The sequence below is a fragment of the Aquarana catesbeiana genome, linkage group LG04 (genome assembly GCF_042186555.1).
Source record: "Aquarana catesbeiana isolate 2022-GZ linkage group LG04, ASM4218655v1, whole genome shotgun sequence".
Taxonomy (NCBI): Eukaryota; Metazoa; Chordata; class Amphibia; order Anura; family Ranidae; genus Aquarana; species Aquarana catesbeiana.
In genome coordinates this window covers 559,583,447-559,603,214 of record NC_133327.1, presented here as the reverse complement: position 1 = coordinate 559,603,214, position 19,768 = coordinate 559,583,447, and the positions used below count along the sequence as shown (strand labels likewise).

The following is a 19,768-nucleotide window of genomic DNA, read 5'->3' as shown; positions in this document are numbered from 1 at the left end:
GGCATAACCCTCAATATCAATCCAAGCCCTTGGGCTGTGGTATGTGGCCAGGATACTGACCCTACCCTATACACATCTCCACTTAGACAGAAAAATTGACCAACGGCAGCTAAAGACATACTTGCTGTCTGGCTGTTATCTTCCTATAATGAAGGCAGTTGTATATCTGTTTCATCATTTTGTATCTTTGCACTAATTCCGCATTGCCCTATAAAGGTCATACACCTGGCATCCTTATGACTTCCTTTCATTTTCTACATTATGAGTTTTAGATAGTTAGGAATTAAAGTGAAGTTATAGGTCATAGTGAGTTTGGTGCATGGGTATAGCGCATTCTTGCTGTTGTTTCTTTATTAACATTTCCCACGTAAAGACCAATCTTACAGTATAAGTAAACATCAGCTTGTTTTTTGTGTGTTTTGTATTGAAATATACCAAAGATGGTTCACAATTAATCCGGTGGAAAGGCAGCCCAGCCAGGAACACTTACAAGTCTAACAGCGTATAGAGAGCAGGATTCTGTAGAACTGACAGTGCCTGTTGAGAGGGGCAGAGTGCGGCTTAGCCGTCTTGTGCCCAAGCAGGAAGATGTCCAGAGAAGTTACAAGTCTTATGCCGCGTACACACGGTCGGACTTTTCGTCTACAAAAGTCCGACAGCCTGTCCGACAGACTTCCGACGTACCTTCGGCGGACTTGCGGCAGACTTTCTTACGAACGGACTTGCGCACACACGACCACACAAAAGTACGACAGCCTAGTACGCGGTGACGTACACCAAGTCCGACGAGACTATAAAACGGAAGTTCAATAGCCCGTACGACACCCTTTGGGCTCCTTCTGCTAATCTCGTGTTTATCTCGTGTTAGTAGAAGTTTGGTGAGAGACGATTCGCGCTTGTGAGACTCGTATTTTTCAGTTCGTTTTAACTGTTGTTCAGTCTGTGCTTGTGAGGTTTGTATCTGCTTTTCAGTGCGTTTGGTCAGTTGGCATTGAGAAATCTTTGTTTTATTGGCCGCTCGTTCCTGATTTTCAGGTCGTTCTTCACAGGCCTTGCTGTTCTTCAGTGCGTTCTGTTTAGTGCGTTCTGACCAGCCGACCGTTTTGAAGCCATGTTACCTGTACGTACTCGTCGTAGAGCTCGTGCATTGTATGTGCTTGGTGCTGTAGTTTATTCTTCAGCCCAAGACCAGTCCATGAACAGGGCGAGGAGGAGTTCATGGACCAAGAATTGGTTGCTTCAGCGTGACCAGTTCTGTCACATGCCTTTGCTCCGTGAGATCCGTGAGAATAATCCTGAGGATTTCAGGAACTTTCTCCGGATGACGGACCCCGTTTTTGACCGTTTGTTGGCTTTGCTGACCCCCTATATCAGCAGGCAGGATACCTGCATGAGGCAAGCCATCACTCCGGAGCAGAGGCTGGTCGCTACCTTGCGGTATTTGGCCACAGGGAGAAGCCTGCAGGACCTTAAGTTCTCGACAGGCATCTCCCCCCAGGCTCTGGGGATCATTATCCCAGAGACCTGTTCTGCCATCATACAGGTCCTGCAGAAGGACTATATTAAGGTAAGATATTTTTCTTTTATTAGCATCACATGTTCTTTTATGTAATCTTTGATAATGTGATGTATTTCTTGCTTCAAACACTACTTACCATCATTGCAATATAGTGTGAATGTCCCCTTTTTATCCTCACACATGCTGGAATTTTTTACTGTTATTTTTTGTCATGCATGTATATTTTCCTTCAATAACCTTCCCAGCATGAAGTGATGGGAACATATCCACCTAGTCTACTCATTTGGAATGTATTTTGTTTGAGTGTATTTAGTGTGCTGCTAATGAGCAATTATCTAGATTTCACAACCCCCCCACCCCCCCCCCACCTAAACTCACTCCAAATAGTGTGCTGCTAATGAGCAATTATCTAGATTTCACAACCCCCCCACCCCCACCCTCGTTAAAATTTGCTGCAATGTTCTGTGGTGTTGATTTGTCTAAAGCAAATATATGTTGCACTTTGCAAAATGCATGTGCACTCTACAAGTGCATTTGTTCCAGTGCTTTAGTAAATGAGCAGAAGCTCTGCTGATTTCCATCATCAAATCATATGCAAGCCTCAAAGTGTTTTCATTAATTGCCCTTGCATGTGATTGTGTACTCCTTGCAACATGAATGCCTTTTTACATTACCTCATTTACTGTAAGCTGGTTAGCAACTGCACCTGCAGAGTGCGACAACTGCAGTCTTGTAGCCTTTTTAGTCCCTAAATTCCTGCGTGTCCTAAAAGTAATTTTTTTTAGGGATTTCACAACCCCCTAAAATGTAATCAATGTTCCATCAGAGGGGGTGAGCAATCTGATAAGTGTGCCTTTCCATATTAGTTATTCCAGAACAATTAAATTATTGAATGTTATACTGATGCTGGGGAATAATGTTTTTAATTGTCTAATTTTCTTGCAATGTTAGCTTCCAAATTAATTGATTTTGGTTTTCTTGTTTGATTTCCCAGTTTCCTTCAACGCCACAGGAATGGCAGACTGTGGCATCCCATTTTGCCAGCCGTTGGGACTTTCCCAATTGTGGAGGGGCTATAGATGGGAAACATGTCCACATTGTGCCACCACCCCATTCGGGGTCATATTATTTTAATTATAAGGGGTTCCACAGTATTGTTTTAATGGCGGTGGTGTCGGCACACTATGATTTTTTATATGTGGACGTGGGGAAGAATGGCCGGATGTCGGATGGAGGAGTATTTGCCCAGACGGAGTTCTGCCAGCGTCTCCAGAGTGGTGGCCTGGGATTGCCACCTGATGAGGATAACGTGGAAGGACTCCCCTTTGTCTTCATTGCCGATGAAGCCTTCGCTCTCAGCAAGCACCTCATGAGGCCATTCCCCCAAAGAACCCTCACCCCGGAGAGGAGGGTTTTTAATTACCGGCTGGCCAGAGCTAGAAGAGTGGTTGAGAATGCGTTTGGAATTCTGGCCAGCCGGTTCTGCCTGTTTCAAACAGCCATTAATTTGGCGGAATACAAACTTAATTTTATCGTTTTATCGTGCTGCATTCTGCACAACTTTTTAAATAAGCATTCTCCAAATTATATAGGCACAGTTGGGCCTGAGGCCGGACAAATAGAAGCCAACCTTACAGGCCTGGATACTGTCCGTACTGGCTTGGCCCCCCAAAGTGCCCGTCAAGTTAGACAGCAATATGTTAATTATTTTATGGGTAGGGGGTCCATTGCAATGGGCCAGGATATATAATTTTTGACAATAAAAAAATTATTGATGAAATCTTGCATTATATTTATTGCTTGCCTTTCTTTTGGGCTGTCTCCTAGGTTATGGTCGAGCAGTTGTAGTGCCAACTGTATTGTAATTTTAAATGTCTAAATAAGCTCCATTGCCACTGTAAACAACTTTTTTACAATTATAACTAAAATGATACTGAGCCTTGAAATAACAAACCACACATTTATTTAATTCCTATAAGGAGATGTTTTTATTAATGGTTGTTATGCATTCCGTTCTGCATTTAGTATAAAATGTTCATAGACAAAAATAGAATGATATCTTAATAATGTAGCAAAATATAATTATATCTAAATATTTATACCTAATCCACAAAAAAATATTTTTGGCTTTTTGATTTTCACAAACAGGCTTTTTTTTTTGTTTTGGGAAAATCAAGTTTTGTTTTTTTTTTTTTTTTTTTTAAAGCAATTTTTTGGTTTATGTTTTTTTTTTTTATCAAGTTATTTTTGTTTTTATTATTTTTTTTTATAAAGTTTGTATATTAATTTTTTTTGGTTTTTTAAAATCAAGTTTTTTATTTTTTTTGGTTTTTTAAAATCAAGTTTTTTTTTTTTTTTTGGTTTTTTAAAATCAAGTTTTTTTTTTTTTTTTTGGTTTTTTAAAATCAAGTTTTTTTTTTTTTTTTTTGTGTTTTTTTGAAAATCAATTTTTATTTTTTTGTGGATTTTTGAGGTATTTACGAGAAACAGCCCTCCTTTTTTACATTAGGTTAAACAGCCATTTATGTTCTGCCAAAAAAAAAAAAGAGAAGGCCCAGAATGGGGTCAGCAAAACAGGAAATGAAGGACATGATTGATGTTTTGGGGTTTAAAAAAGGGCATTTAGATTCGACCCAAAACATCAATCATGTCCTTCATTTCCTGCTGCATACGATCCAGCCGATTCCGCATTTGATCGATCTCCCCATTCCAGGCCATGATTTGAGCAATTAGCCGTTGGGCACTGTCTGTGGTGAAATAGTCACTTGGACCTAAAGTGGAATGAAAAAAAAAATATGTTTAGAAATATGCACACATAAGTTTACCTTACCATAAAGCTGGTGTCTCAAACACTGACCTGGTGGGGTGCCCATGTCGCATACTTCATGAACATCCTCGGGGGTGGCACTGTTGCTTGACTCAAGCACAACCAGATCACCTAAAATAGAGTCGAAAAATTACATAAAATAAAAGGCAGCCATGCATAGATTACCGTAAGCTGGTGTGTCAGACACTCACCTGGTGGGGTGCCCATGTCGCCCACCTCTCCTTCCTCCACATCCTCAATGGGACTTGGGCTTATTTCCCAATCATGTTTTGCTTGGGGTGGACTGTCTTCTGGTTGTTGGCTGAGTGATTTTTCCCCTATGTGAAACAAAAAATTAATAATCTAATTAGCACACAGATATTTTAGTACATAGTAATTTTCCAACATTTGTAATGAAGTGGTTTGTGTAGAGTTCCTATTTTACCTCAATATTTAAAATTAGAAAGACATATCGGATAGATAGATATCAATATCTCAAAATATAGTTAATAATCTTTTGATCTCTCTCTATATCTGGAACAAAATCTCTAAATATCTAACTAAATGTAAAGCCAAAAAATTAAGATAACTTCAAATCTTCAAAAAGAATGTTTTACATTTCTATATCTATCTATCTACCTATCTCTATATTTCTCTCTCTCTCTATATATTTCTTTCTCTCTCTCTCTCTCTCTCTCTCTCTATATCTATATCTATATCTATCTCTCAATATATATATATATATATATATATATATATATCTATCTCTCTCTATAGTTATATATATATATATATATATATATATATATATATATATATATATATATATATATATATATATATATATATATAGTTATATATATATATAGTTATATATATATATATATATATATATATATATATAGTTATATATATAGTTATATATATATGTGTATATATATATATATGTATATATATATATGTATATATATATATATATGTATATATATATATATGTATATATATATATATGTATATGTATATATATATATATATATATATATATATATATATATATCTATATATATGTATATATATAGATATGTATATATATATATATATATATATATATGTGTATATATAGATATATATCTATAGATATGTAACGAGGTTTCTTAAAAGATCGTTTAAAACGATGAACAAAAAATCGGATAGGAAGGAAAAGCACATGGAGCAGTATACAAGGTAATAAACACAAGAGAAAAACACGACAAGTACTTACTTTTTTTAAGAACTTTCCGGATACGTCGGTATTGATCCGGCTCCCTGAGTTTCAGGTCAGACCATCTTTTTCGCAGTTGATCTTTGGAGCGCTGGACCCCAAAAGATGCCTGCAAAGTCTCCACGACCTTCGCCATTATTTTGGCCTTGCGCAAATTTGGCCGTGCGTACGGCCCATAATTGCCATCATAGTCGTCTTTGTGAAGAATGGCCACCATCTCCACCATCTCTTTAAAACTCATATTAGAGGCCTTAAATCTAGGCCTCATAGATTTCGCTGACGTTCCAGCCTCCGGGCTGTCTCCACTACCTGAGGTCGTCAACATTTCAGGTGTCTCCGCCATTCTTTAACTCCACTACGCGCCGTAACAAAAAATGGGCGGAGAACATGAGTTAAAATCGAACGTCAGGGGCGGGCGACGCAGGCGGAGTTTCACACATGCGTAGTGTATAAAGAGGGGCCTTGCGCACGTGTCGTACGTACGTTCTGTGCGTCGAATTAGGGGGCGGAGAACATGAGTTAATTTCGAACGTCAGGGGCGGGCGACGCAGGCGGAGTTTCACACATGCGTAGTGTATAAAGAGGGGCCTTGCGCACGTGTCGTACGTACGTTCTGTGCGTCGAATTAGGGGGCGGAGAACATGAGTTAATTTCGAACGTCAGGGGCGGGCGACGCAGGCGGAGTTTCACACATGCGTAGTGTATAAAGAGGGGCCTTGCGCACGTGTCGTACGTACGTTCTGTGCGTCGAATTAGGGGGCGGAGAACATGAGTTAATTTCGAACGTCAGGGGCGGGCGACGCAGGCGGAGTTTCACACATGCGTAGTGTATAAAGAGGGCCCTTGCGCACGTGTCGTACGTACGTTCTGTGCGTAGGTGATAGTGGACCAGGACGTTACAAAACGAAGGTAATTTTAAATATATTTTTTTTGGGTTTTATGGTCATGACTTTGTAGCAAGCGGCCTATATGGCTTGATAGATTGATGAGGCCTACATAGGGAGAAGATGATGAGGGGTTAGCCGAAACCTATAATAAAAGTGTTTTTTGTCTTGTGACTTCATCTTTTCCAGATATAATGAATCCCCTATTTAAGGATCCAGAGTTCCTTACATCTTTTATTTCCAAATATCGAGAGATGAGGAATTTGTGGGAGGTGAAACACCCTCAGTATTATGCTAAGCATGTGAGGAAGTCAACGCTGGAGAGACTTCTGGCCTTTGTCCAGGCGACCATCCCGGAAGCAACAATGGAGACATTGCTCAAGAAAATTGGGGTCTTGAGGAACATGTATAAGAGGGAGCATAAGAAGATCCAGGAATCAAGGAGATCAGGAGCATCAGCAGATGATGTTTATGTACCCAGGCTGTGGTACTATAATCAACTCCGTTTTCTGGATGACCAGAATGAAGCCAGGCCATCACTTTCAACCCTTCCCTCCACCCTTCCCTCCACCCCAGCAGAGGCTGATGAGGAGCAAGCTGGGTCTTCCATCCTGGATGAACCAGATATGACCATCTGGAGTCAGGTAAATTATTTTAACAAATATTTACTGTACTAATATTAATGATGTTAACTGGATGTTATAATTGTCTAAAATAATTTGGCACTCAAAATTGTGTATACATATCAATTGACAGTAGTGGCTAAATATGTTTGGCACCTGCTTGAAATAATTATGGTGTCTGATTAGACTCTTTTATTAAAGAGAAGTATTCACATTGAATTTGCTATTCATGAGAAGCAAACTGTGTGTCATTGATGAACCCAAAAAAATATACTCAAACTATTGTCCTTTTTTTATACACAGGATGAGTCCATCCAGGAGGAATGGGGGGAAAGTGGCAGGCAGGAGGAGACCAGGCCCATGGACAGCCTGGAGGAGGCCGGATTCACCATCATCCTGGAGGAGGCTGGACCCAGTGTCAGGCAGGAGGTGGCTGCTCCCAGTGAGGTGGCTGCTCCCAGTGAGGTGGCTGGGCCAAGTGAGGTGGCTGGGCCAAGTGAGGTGGCTGGGCCCAGTAGGAGCCTGACCGAATCCCAAGTGCCTCCCCTCCACCTTCCCAAAAAAAGGGCCAGGAAGGGGATGGTCACACAGGACGCATCCCTGCGCCTCATGCAAGAGGCCACCCGTTTTTTAAGGAGCCCCCCCGAAGCGGAAGAATCCTATGGCTGCTACTTAGCCAGCAGGCTTCTTCAGATGAATAGGGAGCAGCGCCTCATTTGTGAGCGCCTATTTGGGGAAACAATCCATAAGGGGCTGCAGGGCACGCTAACACAAAACACCCAACTACATGAGGCAGCCCCCCCCCTCCTCCTCCTCCTCCTCCTCCTCCTCCTCCTGCCACAACTGAAACACCAGAGCCACAGCCTCAAAAGAAGGCTACAGGGAAGGCTGCAGGGCAGCGTGGAGGAAAGGCTGCAGGGAAGAGAAGAAAATGATGACCTGGGTTCAGTCTGGTCTGACAGAAGACGCAGGCTGTTGTAGGACCACAGTCTGGGGACATCTAGATCATCTGCTGGTGCTGTTGATCTCTGGGATTCTTGGACCAGATTGTGCTCCCTCTTATATGGACTCCGCAAGATCCCAATTTTCTGGTACACCGACTTTTTCCAGCGTTGACTTCCTCTTTATTTTATTTTGACCATGAATAAATGGATCATTTTTTGAGTTTAGCAAAAGACTTTTTATGTTTTTTCTTTGAAATCATTGATTTTACACACAATGTTAAATTAACAAGGGACAACAATCTCATTGAGTTAGAAAAAAAACACACCAAAAATACATTACTAATGTTAATAATGTTCAAGTGGTAAGTCTTGAAAATCCAAAAATTTACGTAACCAAAAACGGTGCTTTGGGTTAACTTTATCTAAAAACTAAAAAATAATCACTATAAAAAAAAAAAAACAGAATAATGGGTTCTTTGTGGTAACTTTACAAACCTAAAAAAAAAAAAGGGGAAAAAGTATTATTAGTATGGAAACATTGTTTTTAAAATGCATACTATATCATTCATGAGATCAAAGAGAAAAAGAATCCAGAAATCAGTTTGGGAGAACTCTGATTATGAACAGCAAAACACCTTCGTTCTTTATAGAGCCTTCGTAAAGAAGAAATAAAATGCGCTGCATTCAACGATCCCAGATTTTGCAGCGTGATGAATGTGCTACCTACAATACGAACACTAGTTTTACTAGACCGAGTGCTTCCGTTTAGTTTTTGCTTATGAGCATGCGTCGTTTTTTTGTCCGTCGGACTAGCATACAGACGAGCGGACTTCGGGGTCCGTCGTACTTACGACGTAAAGATTTGAAGCATGCTTCAAATCTAAAGTCCGTCGGATTTGAGGCTAAAAAAGTCCGTTGAAAGTCCGGAGAAGCCCACACACGATCGGATTACCAGCCAGCTTTAGTCCGTCAGCGTCCGTTGGACTTTTGTAGACGAAAAGTCCGACCGTGTGTACGCGGCATTATGCTTTCCCTCCTTGTCAGGAACCTTTCCCTGCTGCTAGCATTGTCCCTACCAGGCAGGGTACCTGTCCCTACTCTACCTACTTGCAAAATGCACAACACACCTGGGAGCCAGGGCCTTAAAAAGGCTCTGTCTGACCCAAAATGGCTGAAAGAGTCACATGGGTCGGCAGCATCCAATCGAATAGCCTCCCCAGTGTCCCAGGAAACCATAGACGAACCGTATTCCTCTTGTCTTCATCTTCAACTTCAGTGACGCTGCAGAAGAGGGCCACCTGCAGTGGAGAAAGTAGACTGCACCTGCCTACATACTAGCAGATTTAAATACAAAAACAAATTGAAGCTAAACTCCAGATAACATTGCATAAGCAGTTATGGCAAGCTATTTTTTTTCCTTTTGGGGTTTTACATAAATAAATAAAAGCTGTGTTAAATGGTTTGTCTCATCTGTGTAACTGCAAGAGACCTTGTTGTTAGGAAAAACAACAGACTTACTGACTGGATAACCAAGTGAAAATAGAAGGAAGAAAGCCTTAAAAAGAAATACAGCCATCACATCTAATTGGTAAGATGCAATATAATAAATGTTTGCTTTCTGCTTTAAACATGCTTGTCATGTTCTTTCCTGTGTCTTTAGGTTTACGTGTGCTGTCATTTACCAAGGACTTATTATGCATATGGGATCCACGGGTGAAAACATTTACTTAGACTTTTTTATCTCTGCTATGGTGGAATTTCCTGCAGCATTTATAATAATAGTTACAGTGGATCGCATTGGTCGCCGATATCCGTGGGCAGTGGGTTGTTTTGTGACAGGTCTGGCCTGCCTTGTTACAGCTTTCATTCCTGAAGGTAAGTCTGTAAGACACTTATGAAGGACAAGTCCATGCGCTTCCACTATTGGCTCCCAGTTTAGAAGTACAGTATTTCCACTCTACCTGCTGCATCCATAGACACCCTCAGCTTATATGCATAAATAATTAATGTAGCTACAATGAGTATAGACCACCTAGCACCTCTGAACATGGTTAGTTATCTTCAGTATGGGATTACTTGGGTGCAAATATTAAGTTCCTTTTTATAGTAAACATGTCAGAAACCTGAGCAATTCAAACTAAGCCTATAAGGCAAAAACATATGTGTAGCTCTGACAACTGTTGTTTCTAGCTCTATGTGTATTATTTAGTACAATAGTTGTGTTAGTGCCATCTTGTGGACAATTGATAAAGCACAATAAGTTTACGTCTCAGGATTAAGTGACATGGAAGTGATTCACTGTTTACTTTGGAACTGTAGCTTTGACCCACCCACAATGCTCCTGGACAAAAGTCAGAACTGAACTGCATTGTGGGAAGATATAAAAGGGTAAGCAGCCATTTTAACTCTCTTGGTCCTGGGACGCGAAGCCTGTCAGCAGGACTCTGTGGGTGTGTGTGTCCCACAGGGCTGCGGCCTTCTTTGCGAAGGAGCGGAGCAGCTGCGGTATCCTGCCATTTGCATCACAGTGAACTGGACAAGAGAGGTGATTGTTCTGGAAGACCCGTGGGGAGATAACCGAGGACTCCCGGTCGTTTGTGAACGGAACAGTGTGACGGAGTGGTGGTGCCTCCATACGGAACTGAGAACTGCTGAACCGGAGACATCCACCTGCCTGGATCCTGTGTGGTGAGAGGGTTGATACCCAGAAGTTTAATTGAGTATTACACACACATCTTTAGAACTGTACAGAGTGTTGCTGGGACTGATAGTCCCATGGAACAAGTTAAGTCTGAGAGTATTACATCCAAATAGACTTCAGCGTTCAAGAGCGGATGCTAGATGTTTTGTTTCTTCATATAAAGACCCCTAGTCACTCATTTGGATTACAAATGTTTTAGTGTGTCACACTACACTGTGTAACGCCCAGTAGGAACCCACTATACGGATTACAATTATAAAAGCTGGCGAAGACTGAAGACGTCTGGACTGCCTTTTTCATTGCAGGGCCCTGCATTTTAGTATAAGTGACTTTAAGGTTTAGATTAAGGGGAGCTCCCGGGTATAGATTTATATCAATATATATGTATTTCTGGGATTGTTATAGATTGTCATATCTTTCTTTCTATATTTCTTATACTATCACACTACGTTGGTGTGATAGTATATTTATTGAAATAACTCTTTATATAAATATTATTATATTACTTATTTAAAGAAAGAAGTTACTTTTGGTCATTATTGAAGTTTGTGTGCAGTGTTGTCATTTCTCCTACAGGTGGGGCTACCAGCATTCAGGTAGAGGTAACTTTAAGTGTAAGTGTATATTGTGGGTTAAAGTTAATGCTCATATTGTTTAACACTGCACTACAGTTGTGTCAAGGGGAGTGAACAATTTAAGAAGGGTGTAGAGCAAAGAGGACAGGCCCGCTTAAACCAGCAGCTCCACCGTGAGTATTGCTACATATGCAAATAAGGTATAGGGTTATAGAGAAGTATACTTTACACCAGTTTTTTTTTTTTAAATAGTATTATTAATATATAGAGCAGGTAAAATAAATATTGAACCGATCACCAGTTCAGAAATTAAGTAATGTGTAATAAAATAAAAAATGACACAGGGAAAAGGTATTGAACATGCTAACTGAAATTTTTTTAATACTTCGTACAAAATCCTTTGTTGGTAATGACAGCTTTAAGATGCCTCCTGCATTGAGAAACTGTCGCATGCATTGCTCGGGTGTAATTTTGGCCCATTCTTCCACACAGTCTTCAAAGCTTGAAGGTTCCAAGGGCCTCTTCTATGAACTGTGATCTTTAGTTCTTTCCATAGGTTTTCTGTTTGTTTCAAGTCAGGTGATTGACTGGCCATTCTAGCAGCTTTATTTTCTTTCTTTGAAACCAACTGAGAGTTTCCTTGGCTTTGTGTTTGGGATCATTGTCTTGCTGAAATGTCCACCCTGGTTTCATCTTCATCATCCTGGTAGATGACGGCAGATTTTTATCAAGATGTCTTAGTACATTTTTCCATTCATCCTTCCTTCAATGACATAAATTTTGCCAGTACCGTATGCTGAAAAACAGCCCCACACCATGATGTTCCCACCTCCAAACTTCACTGTTGGTATGGTGTTTTTGGGGTGGTGTGCAGTGCCATTTGACCTCCAAACACAGTGTGTATTATGGCATCCAAAGAGTTCAATTTTGATCTCATCTGACCAGACTATATTTTTCCAGTATTTCACAAGCTTGTCTAAATGTTGTGCAGCAATCTTTAAATGATCTTCAACATGCTTTTTCTTCAGCAATGGAGTCTTGCGTGGTGAGTGTGCATACAGGCCATGGTGGTTGAGTGCATTACTTATTGCTTTCATTGAAACAATTGTACCTGCCAATTCAAGGTCTTTCTGAAGCTCTCCACAAGTGGACCTTGGCTCTTGGACAACTCTTCTGATAATTCTTTTCACTCCTCTGTCAGAAATCTTGTGGGGAGCACCTGGTCGTGGCCTGTTTATGGTGAAATGATGTTCTTTACACTTCCGGATTATGGCCCCCAACAGTGCTCACTGCAACATTCAAAAGTTTAGAAATCCTTCTGTAATCAATACCTTCAGTATGTTTGGCATTAACCACTTCAGCCCCGGAAGGATTTACCCCCTTCCTGACCAGAGCACTTTTTACAGTTTGGCACTGCGTCGCTTTGACTGCTAATTGCGCAGTCATGCACTGCTGTACCCAAACAAAATTTGCGTCCTTTTCTTCCCACAAATAGAGCTTTCTTTTGATGGTATTTGATCACCTCTTTCACCGTTTTTATTTTTTGTGCTATAAACGGAAAAAGACCGAAAATTTTGAAAAAAAATGATATTTTCTACTTTTTGTTATAAAAAAATCCAATAAACTCAATTTTAGTCATACATTTAGGCCAAGTTGAAAGTTTGGGTTTATATGAAGACATACCCTGAGTTTAATATGTACGTGGTGGTGCAAGATATGAATACACGTTTCTGAACACCTTCCATTTCAAAAGAACTGTTAACCCTCAGAGACTGTTTAGTCCATATACCTATTTCAGCCATTTTTGATCACTTTTTTGATGTGTTAAATACTTTATTGCTGATATTTTTTCCTTTAGAAAGTTTAAAGGGTCTCCAAAGAGACACATAAACACCATTCACAGATACTCGCCTATATACATATTGTGGTATCACTCACGTTTCTAGTTCTGTGCACAGGTGTAGAGGTGGTCTGCTTACCTGTAAACCCCTCCGATATCACTTACACACCCTAGTTGGGATTTCTTTTGAGTTATAGCGCTACACTTTTTGTTTTTCTTATTATATACAATTAGTCTGATTGTTAGTGTTGGCTGCTTTTTTTACGTTTGAGTTGGCGCAGCAGTTTCCTTTTACTTTACTACGTTTTTTTCTGACACTACTGCTGGATCCTTCTCACACTTATGTTTTTATTTTTCTATGTCTATCATAGCAGATATGGATGTATTTGAATATTGCACTAGCCGCACCTTCAACATAGGAGTGTTTTCAGTCCTTAATACCGACTCAGAAATAGGAGGCCTTTTTTTAAGGCTCAAAAATTTAATGGTTTCAGAACTCCACCTTGAATAGGATATTGCCTTCTTGGAACAATATTCCAAAGAAAGCATGGTATCAAGAGGTCTAAGATGGACGATCCATCCCCAACAGGGGGACCTAGATGTAGAATCATGGTTTCATTATTTTAATGAGGCTGGTATCTCTCTGCTGAGTTTCCTTTTAGATAGAAAATGGGCAAGAAGGGTCACCATTGACAAAGAAATTAAGGAAATTAGAGATAAACTACTTCCACATAAATCCACCCCTGAGCACACCACCCTTTCTACCAATTTAAGAAATCACTTAGAAAAAGAGGAATGAGAACAAAAAATCAAGAAACAGAAGAAATACAGTAGGGATACCAACGACTATAAAACCGGAAGTGTTTTCAGTTGGCAAAATAAGGAACAGGGAATGGGTAGTGTTGATACTATACATACTTCTATGGAGGTTTCAGGCCCCTCTGATACGAGACCATCCCAGATATCCTCTGCCCCTCCTCCATCCAATAGGGTGGAACATAACACCTATCATACCTATGATCCTCATACACCCGCACCTTATTACAGAGGTTCGGCCCCTCATCATGGGGGCAGAGGCAGAAATGTCAGGGGTAAAGGCAAGAGAAACAGGGATCGTTCATCTCATTATGAACCTTACTCACGTGACTCTCCACCGCGCGGAAGACACATGAGTCATAATGACTACCACCACTATCAGGCCTACCCCCAAAGGACCACGATTCATACTCAAAATAGATTCTCACCATTAAGAGAGGACCAATCTAGGAATTTTCAGAATTCCCAATATACATATAGGGACAGAGAGAATGGTTACCCTGATAGATCACCGTTTAACTACAACCGACGACCGCCCCGACCTCCACAGACAGAGGGTTTTCACAGGGAAATGGAAAACTCCAAACGAGATGCAGAACAAAACGCAGCACTAGAGGGGGGCGGCGTTCCAGGCAAAAGAAAATGAACATAAAGGATAACGGTATTTTTAACATAAGTAAGGTGAATTTTACTGAGGCTGAACAATTAGTCCTTGATAAAGGACTCAAATTTGTCCCCCCAAGAAAATTGAATAAATTTTCTACATTTATTGATATACACAAATACGTGCGAAAACTTAACGTTCAAAGATACATTGCTTCGAATCCAAGTAGACCTTCCCATCTACAAATTACCTCACATACTGTACATTCTGGGTTAGCTAACCCATCATTATTTAACCCTCCAGTTCCCACAGCATCCTCAATTAAAGTTTTTCGAGATTTGGTGCTTAAAGACTTAGAGGATTTGCCCAACAAAAGAATACACAGTGACCCCAATATAAAAATCGGATTGAAATCTCTATGTGAACGTAAAGACCTTATTTTCCGCCCAGCGTATAAAGGAGGTGGAGTGGTTATCCTGGACAAGAGTGGCTATCACCAGGAGATGATTAGGATTTTAAGCGATACGGAAACATATTGTCGTCTCTCAAAAAATCCCACTTCAGAATACAGAAAAATATTGGTGGATTTGGTTGACACCGGTTCCCAGCTGGGTATTCTAGATAAAAAAGAAAAAAATTACCTTGCCCCGGCTGTCCCACGTATCCCTAAAATTTATTACCTGCCTAAGGTACACAAAAGCGTGACGCACCCCCTGGGCGCCCAATTATCAGCGGTATAAATTCTGTAACGTCACGTATAGGGAAATATATTGATTTTTTCCTCCAACCCATAGTTCAATCCATCCCTTCCTTCTTGAAGGACAACAGGGATACTATAGCAAAATTACAACAAGTTACATACAGCGATGACTTGTTAGTCACCGCTGATGTCACGTCATTGTATACATGCATACCTCAACAACTGGGCTTAGGAGCTGTAGAACTGTTTCTTTCCAGGGATAAGATTATCCCTCGAACCCAGAAGAGATTCATAATGGATCTTCTAACCAGTTCAAATTATTTTTGGTACAATAACCAATTTTACTTGCAACAAAGGGAGTATCCATGGGGGCTAAATTTGCCCCCAGCCTGGCGAACATTTTCATGGCTAAATGGGAGGAGGATGTTGTCTATGCCCTAGACCCACCACAGCTGGCTCTATGGGCTAGATATATAGACGACATCCTCCTCCTATGGAGGGGTAGCAGAGAATCTTTGGATGCATTTATGTCCACTCTGAATAATAATCGAGTTGGTATTCATCTAACATATGAAGCAAGCTTATCCATGATTCATTTTTTGGATCTAGAAATTACGTCTACAAATGGCCATCTTGAGACCAAAACCTTTTTTAAAACAACAGACCGCAATGGATACATCCCGGTGGATAGCTGCCACCATGCAGCATGGCTTAAGTCAGTGCCTAGAAGCCAACTGATGATGATAAGACGAAATTGCTCCCACCTTTCGGATTATCTGCAACAAGCAGAAACCCTGAAATCCAGGTTCAGTGAAAAAGGTTATGACATCTCTCAAATTAATGAGGAGATTCGACAAGTCGCTTTAATTGATAGAATGTCTTTGTTGACAGCACAACCTAAGAGATTCCTTGAATCTAAACACAAGTGGTCTTTTTTGTCGAATTTCTCTACTCAATACAAACAAATCAAAGATATTAGTAGACACTGGAAAATACTAAAAAATGATTCTATATTGGGCCCTCTACTTCTTGAACGAGCGGGAACCATCTTTAGAGGTGCTTTATCTGTTAAAAGTCAAATCGCACCCAATGTAATAGACCCACCCAGTGCTCCATCTTTTTGTCACAATATGAAGGGTTTTTTCCCATGCCTCAAATGTACAGTATGTAAACACAATGCATGTAAAGCACATAAAATTGAAACATTCACCTCTACGGTTACAAGAAGAGAATATAAGATGAAACAATTTGCCACTTGTAGAACAAAGTATATTGTCTACCTTATTACCTGTCCTTGTGGGAGGCAGTATATAGGCCGAACAAAACGTAATTTTGCTATAAGGGTTAATGAACACATCACGGCAATCAAGAAAGGATGCACTAATCACAGTGTTCCTTACGCACTTTATCATAATCAGGATCCAACGGGCACCACATTTCAAATTATAGATAGATTTACGCCCCACTGGAAAGGTGAATCCAGCATAAGAGGTGTGTCCAGGCTGGAGACGTTCTGGATACACCAAATGAAATGTTACATGCCTCACGGATTAAATATTGAGTGGGACATTAATGCGTTTATAAATCAATCGTAAATGCTTAATGTTATCCTTGTTGTTACACAGACAGCTCTATATTAAGATAATGCCTCTCTATGGATTCAGGGGACACATCTACCTGTGGTGCCTGATAGATATTAGTCATACATAACTTTAATATTCAGTTCACTACTCCTTTCACCATTTCTTTCATTATTCACATCTACTTACTTCTTACCATTACAGATATATATCACTTTTTTTTATACCACTTCCGGAAGTTTGGGTTTATGTTTATTTATTTAGTATGGTGATTCCTTTTCCCATCACATGATGGGCTCTGTTTTGGATACGTCACTCCTATTTATTTATTCATTTATTCAATATTATTACTACATCTTTTTTCACACAAGGGATTAGTATGCATTTTTTTACTATTGTATTTCTTCTTTACAAATATGGATTGAGTGGGTTAGGCACACTTCCCACTCCCAAATTAATATTTTGCTCAATAGTCCACTTTATACACACTGATGTCCGTTAATTTTCCTTGTTTTATTTTTTGATTTTTCTGTCTCACTTAGAGGGAGATGTATCAACATTATATATATATATATATATATATATATATATATATATATATGTAACCATCAAGGAACGTGTGCGGTATGACAGTCCGTATACCCAGTTGCTACATGCCCAGATTTAATATAACTAACTGATCACGGTCTTTCCAATATTTAAATTAATTATTTGTTTATGGGTAAGGATTTGCATTGTTAGTCCAATAAGTTAATTCCTTCTTGTTGTCCTTAGTTCCGGTGTGGTGAGTGCGCTTGCGTTCCAACCGGGCTTCTGTTCCAAACCAGGTTGACAATTACTTCCTGTATCCAAACTCCGATGATATGTCCTTCTTGAGGTGCATACCGTATCATCACGCTGGCGCCGAATGACGCAATGGTCATGTGTCCTACACCACTGACAAACACTTCAGAAGCGGTTGATTGGAGGATGGTATAGAGGCTTGGTCTTCCATCCCCTTCTTGATGATTGATTGGTCTAGAGTTGGTCACATGACCTGTAAACCCGGAAGTCACGCTGCACAGGTGTCCTGAATGGATTTTTATGATGTTTTATTACATTTTTATATAAAGCACAGTGGGTGGCAGGTTAGCTTATACCCCAGTTGAAGTCTTGGTAGACGAAACGCGTCAGGTGTCTTACGCTATCATAGCCACCTTATTTTACTGCGCATAATTTTGTTCAATTGAACCGAACTTTTACCTCTCTGAAATTTTTTATTGAAAGTTTTTTATCAATAACTTCTTTGCTTTATTACTGGATTTACACCATGTGGAAGCCTTTTTCCTTCTTTTTTCCATGCTGGATGTGGGGGTTACCACCAATTGAACGGTACCCGGCAGAGGACCCCAGTCCACATCTAAATACGCACCCTGATCAAGATTAACCAACACAGGAATAGCGGGTCCCTCTCCAGTTTCCCCAGGTACGTCGAGGTCGTGAAGCCCTTCCTGGCACCCTCCTATGACTGGAATCACCGTTAACCCTACCGCTTAGACGGTTAAGATCTGTATGACTCACCGCCAACGGCCAGTGAGTCCATCTTTTCTGATAAGGGCATTTTATTTTTATCTCTGCCAGTTGAAAGTTTGGGTTTATATGAAGACATACCCTGAGTTTAACATGTACGTGGTGGTGCAAAATATGAATACAAGTTTCTGAACACCTTCCATTTCAAAAGAACTGTTAACCCTCAGAGACTGTTTAGTCCATATACCTATTTCAGCCATCTTTTGATCACTTTTTTGATGTGTTAAATACTTTATTGCTGATATTTTTTCCTTTAGAAAGTTTAAAGGGTCTCCAATGAGACACATATACACCACTCACAGATACTCACCTATATACATATTGTGGTATCACGGCCACATGTCTTTGGTAAAAAAAATGTCAATAAGTATATATTTATTGGTTTGCGCAAAAGTTATAGCGCCTACAAACTAGGGTACATTTTCTGGAATTTACACAGCCTTTAATTTATGACTGCCTATGTCATTTCTTGAGGTGCTAAAATGGCAGGGCAGTGCAAACCCCCCCAAATGACCCCATTTTGGAAAGTAGACACCCCAAGGAAATTGCTGAGAGGCATGTTGAGCCCATTCAATATTTATTTTTTTTGTCCCAAGTGATTGAATAATGACAAAAAAAAAAATTGTCACTAAATGATATATTGCTCACACAGGCCATGGGCATATGTGGAATTGCACCCCAAAATACATTTAGCTGCTTCTCCTGAGTATGGGGATACCACATGTGTGGGACTTTTTGGGAGCCTAGCCGTGTACGGGACTCCGAAAACCAATCACCAAATTTTTGATTTCACTCTTCACTGCCTATCACAGTTTTGGAGGCCATGGAATGCCCAGATGGCACAAACCCCCCCAAATGACCACATTTTGGAAAGTAGACACCCCAAGCTATTTGCTGAGAGGCATGGTGAGTCTTTTGCAGCTTTCATTTGTTTTTGAAAATGAAGAAAGACAAGAAAAAAATTTTTTTTTTCTTTTTTCAATTTTCAAAACTTTATGACAAAAAGTGAGGTCTGCAAAATACTCACTATACCTCTCAGCAAATAGCTTGGGGTGTCTACTTTCTAAAATAGGGTCATTTGGGGGGGGTTTGTGCCACCTGGGAATTCCATGGCCTCCGAAACTGTGATAGGCAGTGAAGAGTGAAATCAAAAATTTACGCCCTTAGAAAGCCTGAAGGCGGTGCTTGGTTTTCGAGGTCCCGTACGTGGCTAGGCTCCCAAAAAGTCTCACACATGTGGTATCCCCATACTCAGGAGAAGCAACAGAATGTATTTTGGGGTGTAATGTCACATATTCCCATGGCATGTTTGAGCAATATATCATTTAGTGACAACTTTGTGCAAA

The 19,768-nt window shown here is 40.2% G+C and overlaps 1 protein-coding gene across 1 annotated transcript in view; it reads left to right on the top strand.

Moving 5' to 3' along the window:
- LOC141140615 (solute carrier family 22 member 2-like) overlaps positions 1–19,768 on the top strand; it is a 94,862-nt gene that overhangs the window by 54,776 nt on the left and 20,318 nt on the right. The window contains exon 7 of the mRNA XM_073627995.1: positions 9,698–9,912. Coding sequence (XP_073484096.1) covers positions 9,698–9,912 — 215 coding nt within the window. The remainder of the gene's footprint in view (positions 1–9,697; positions 9,913–19,768) is intronic.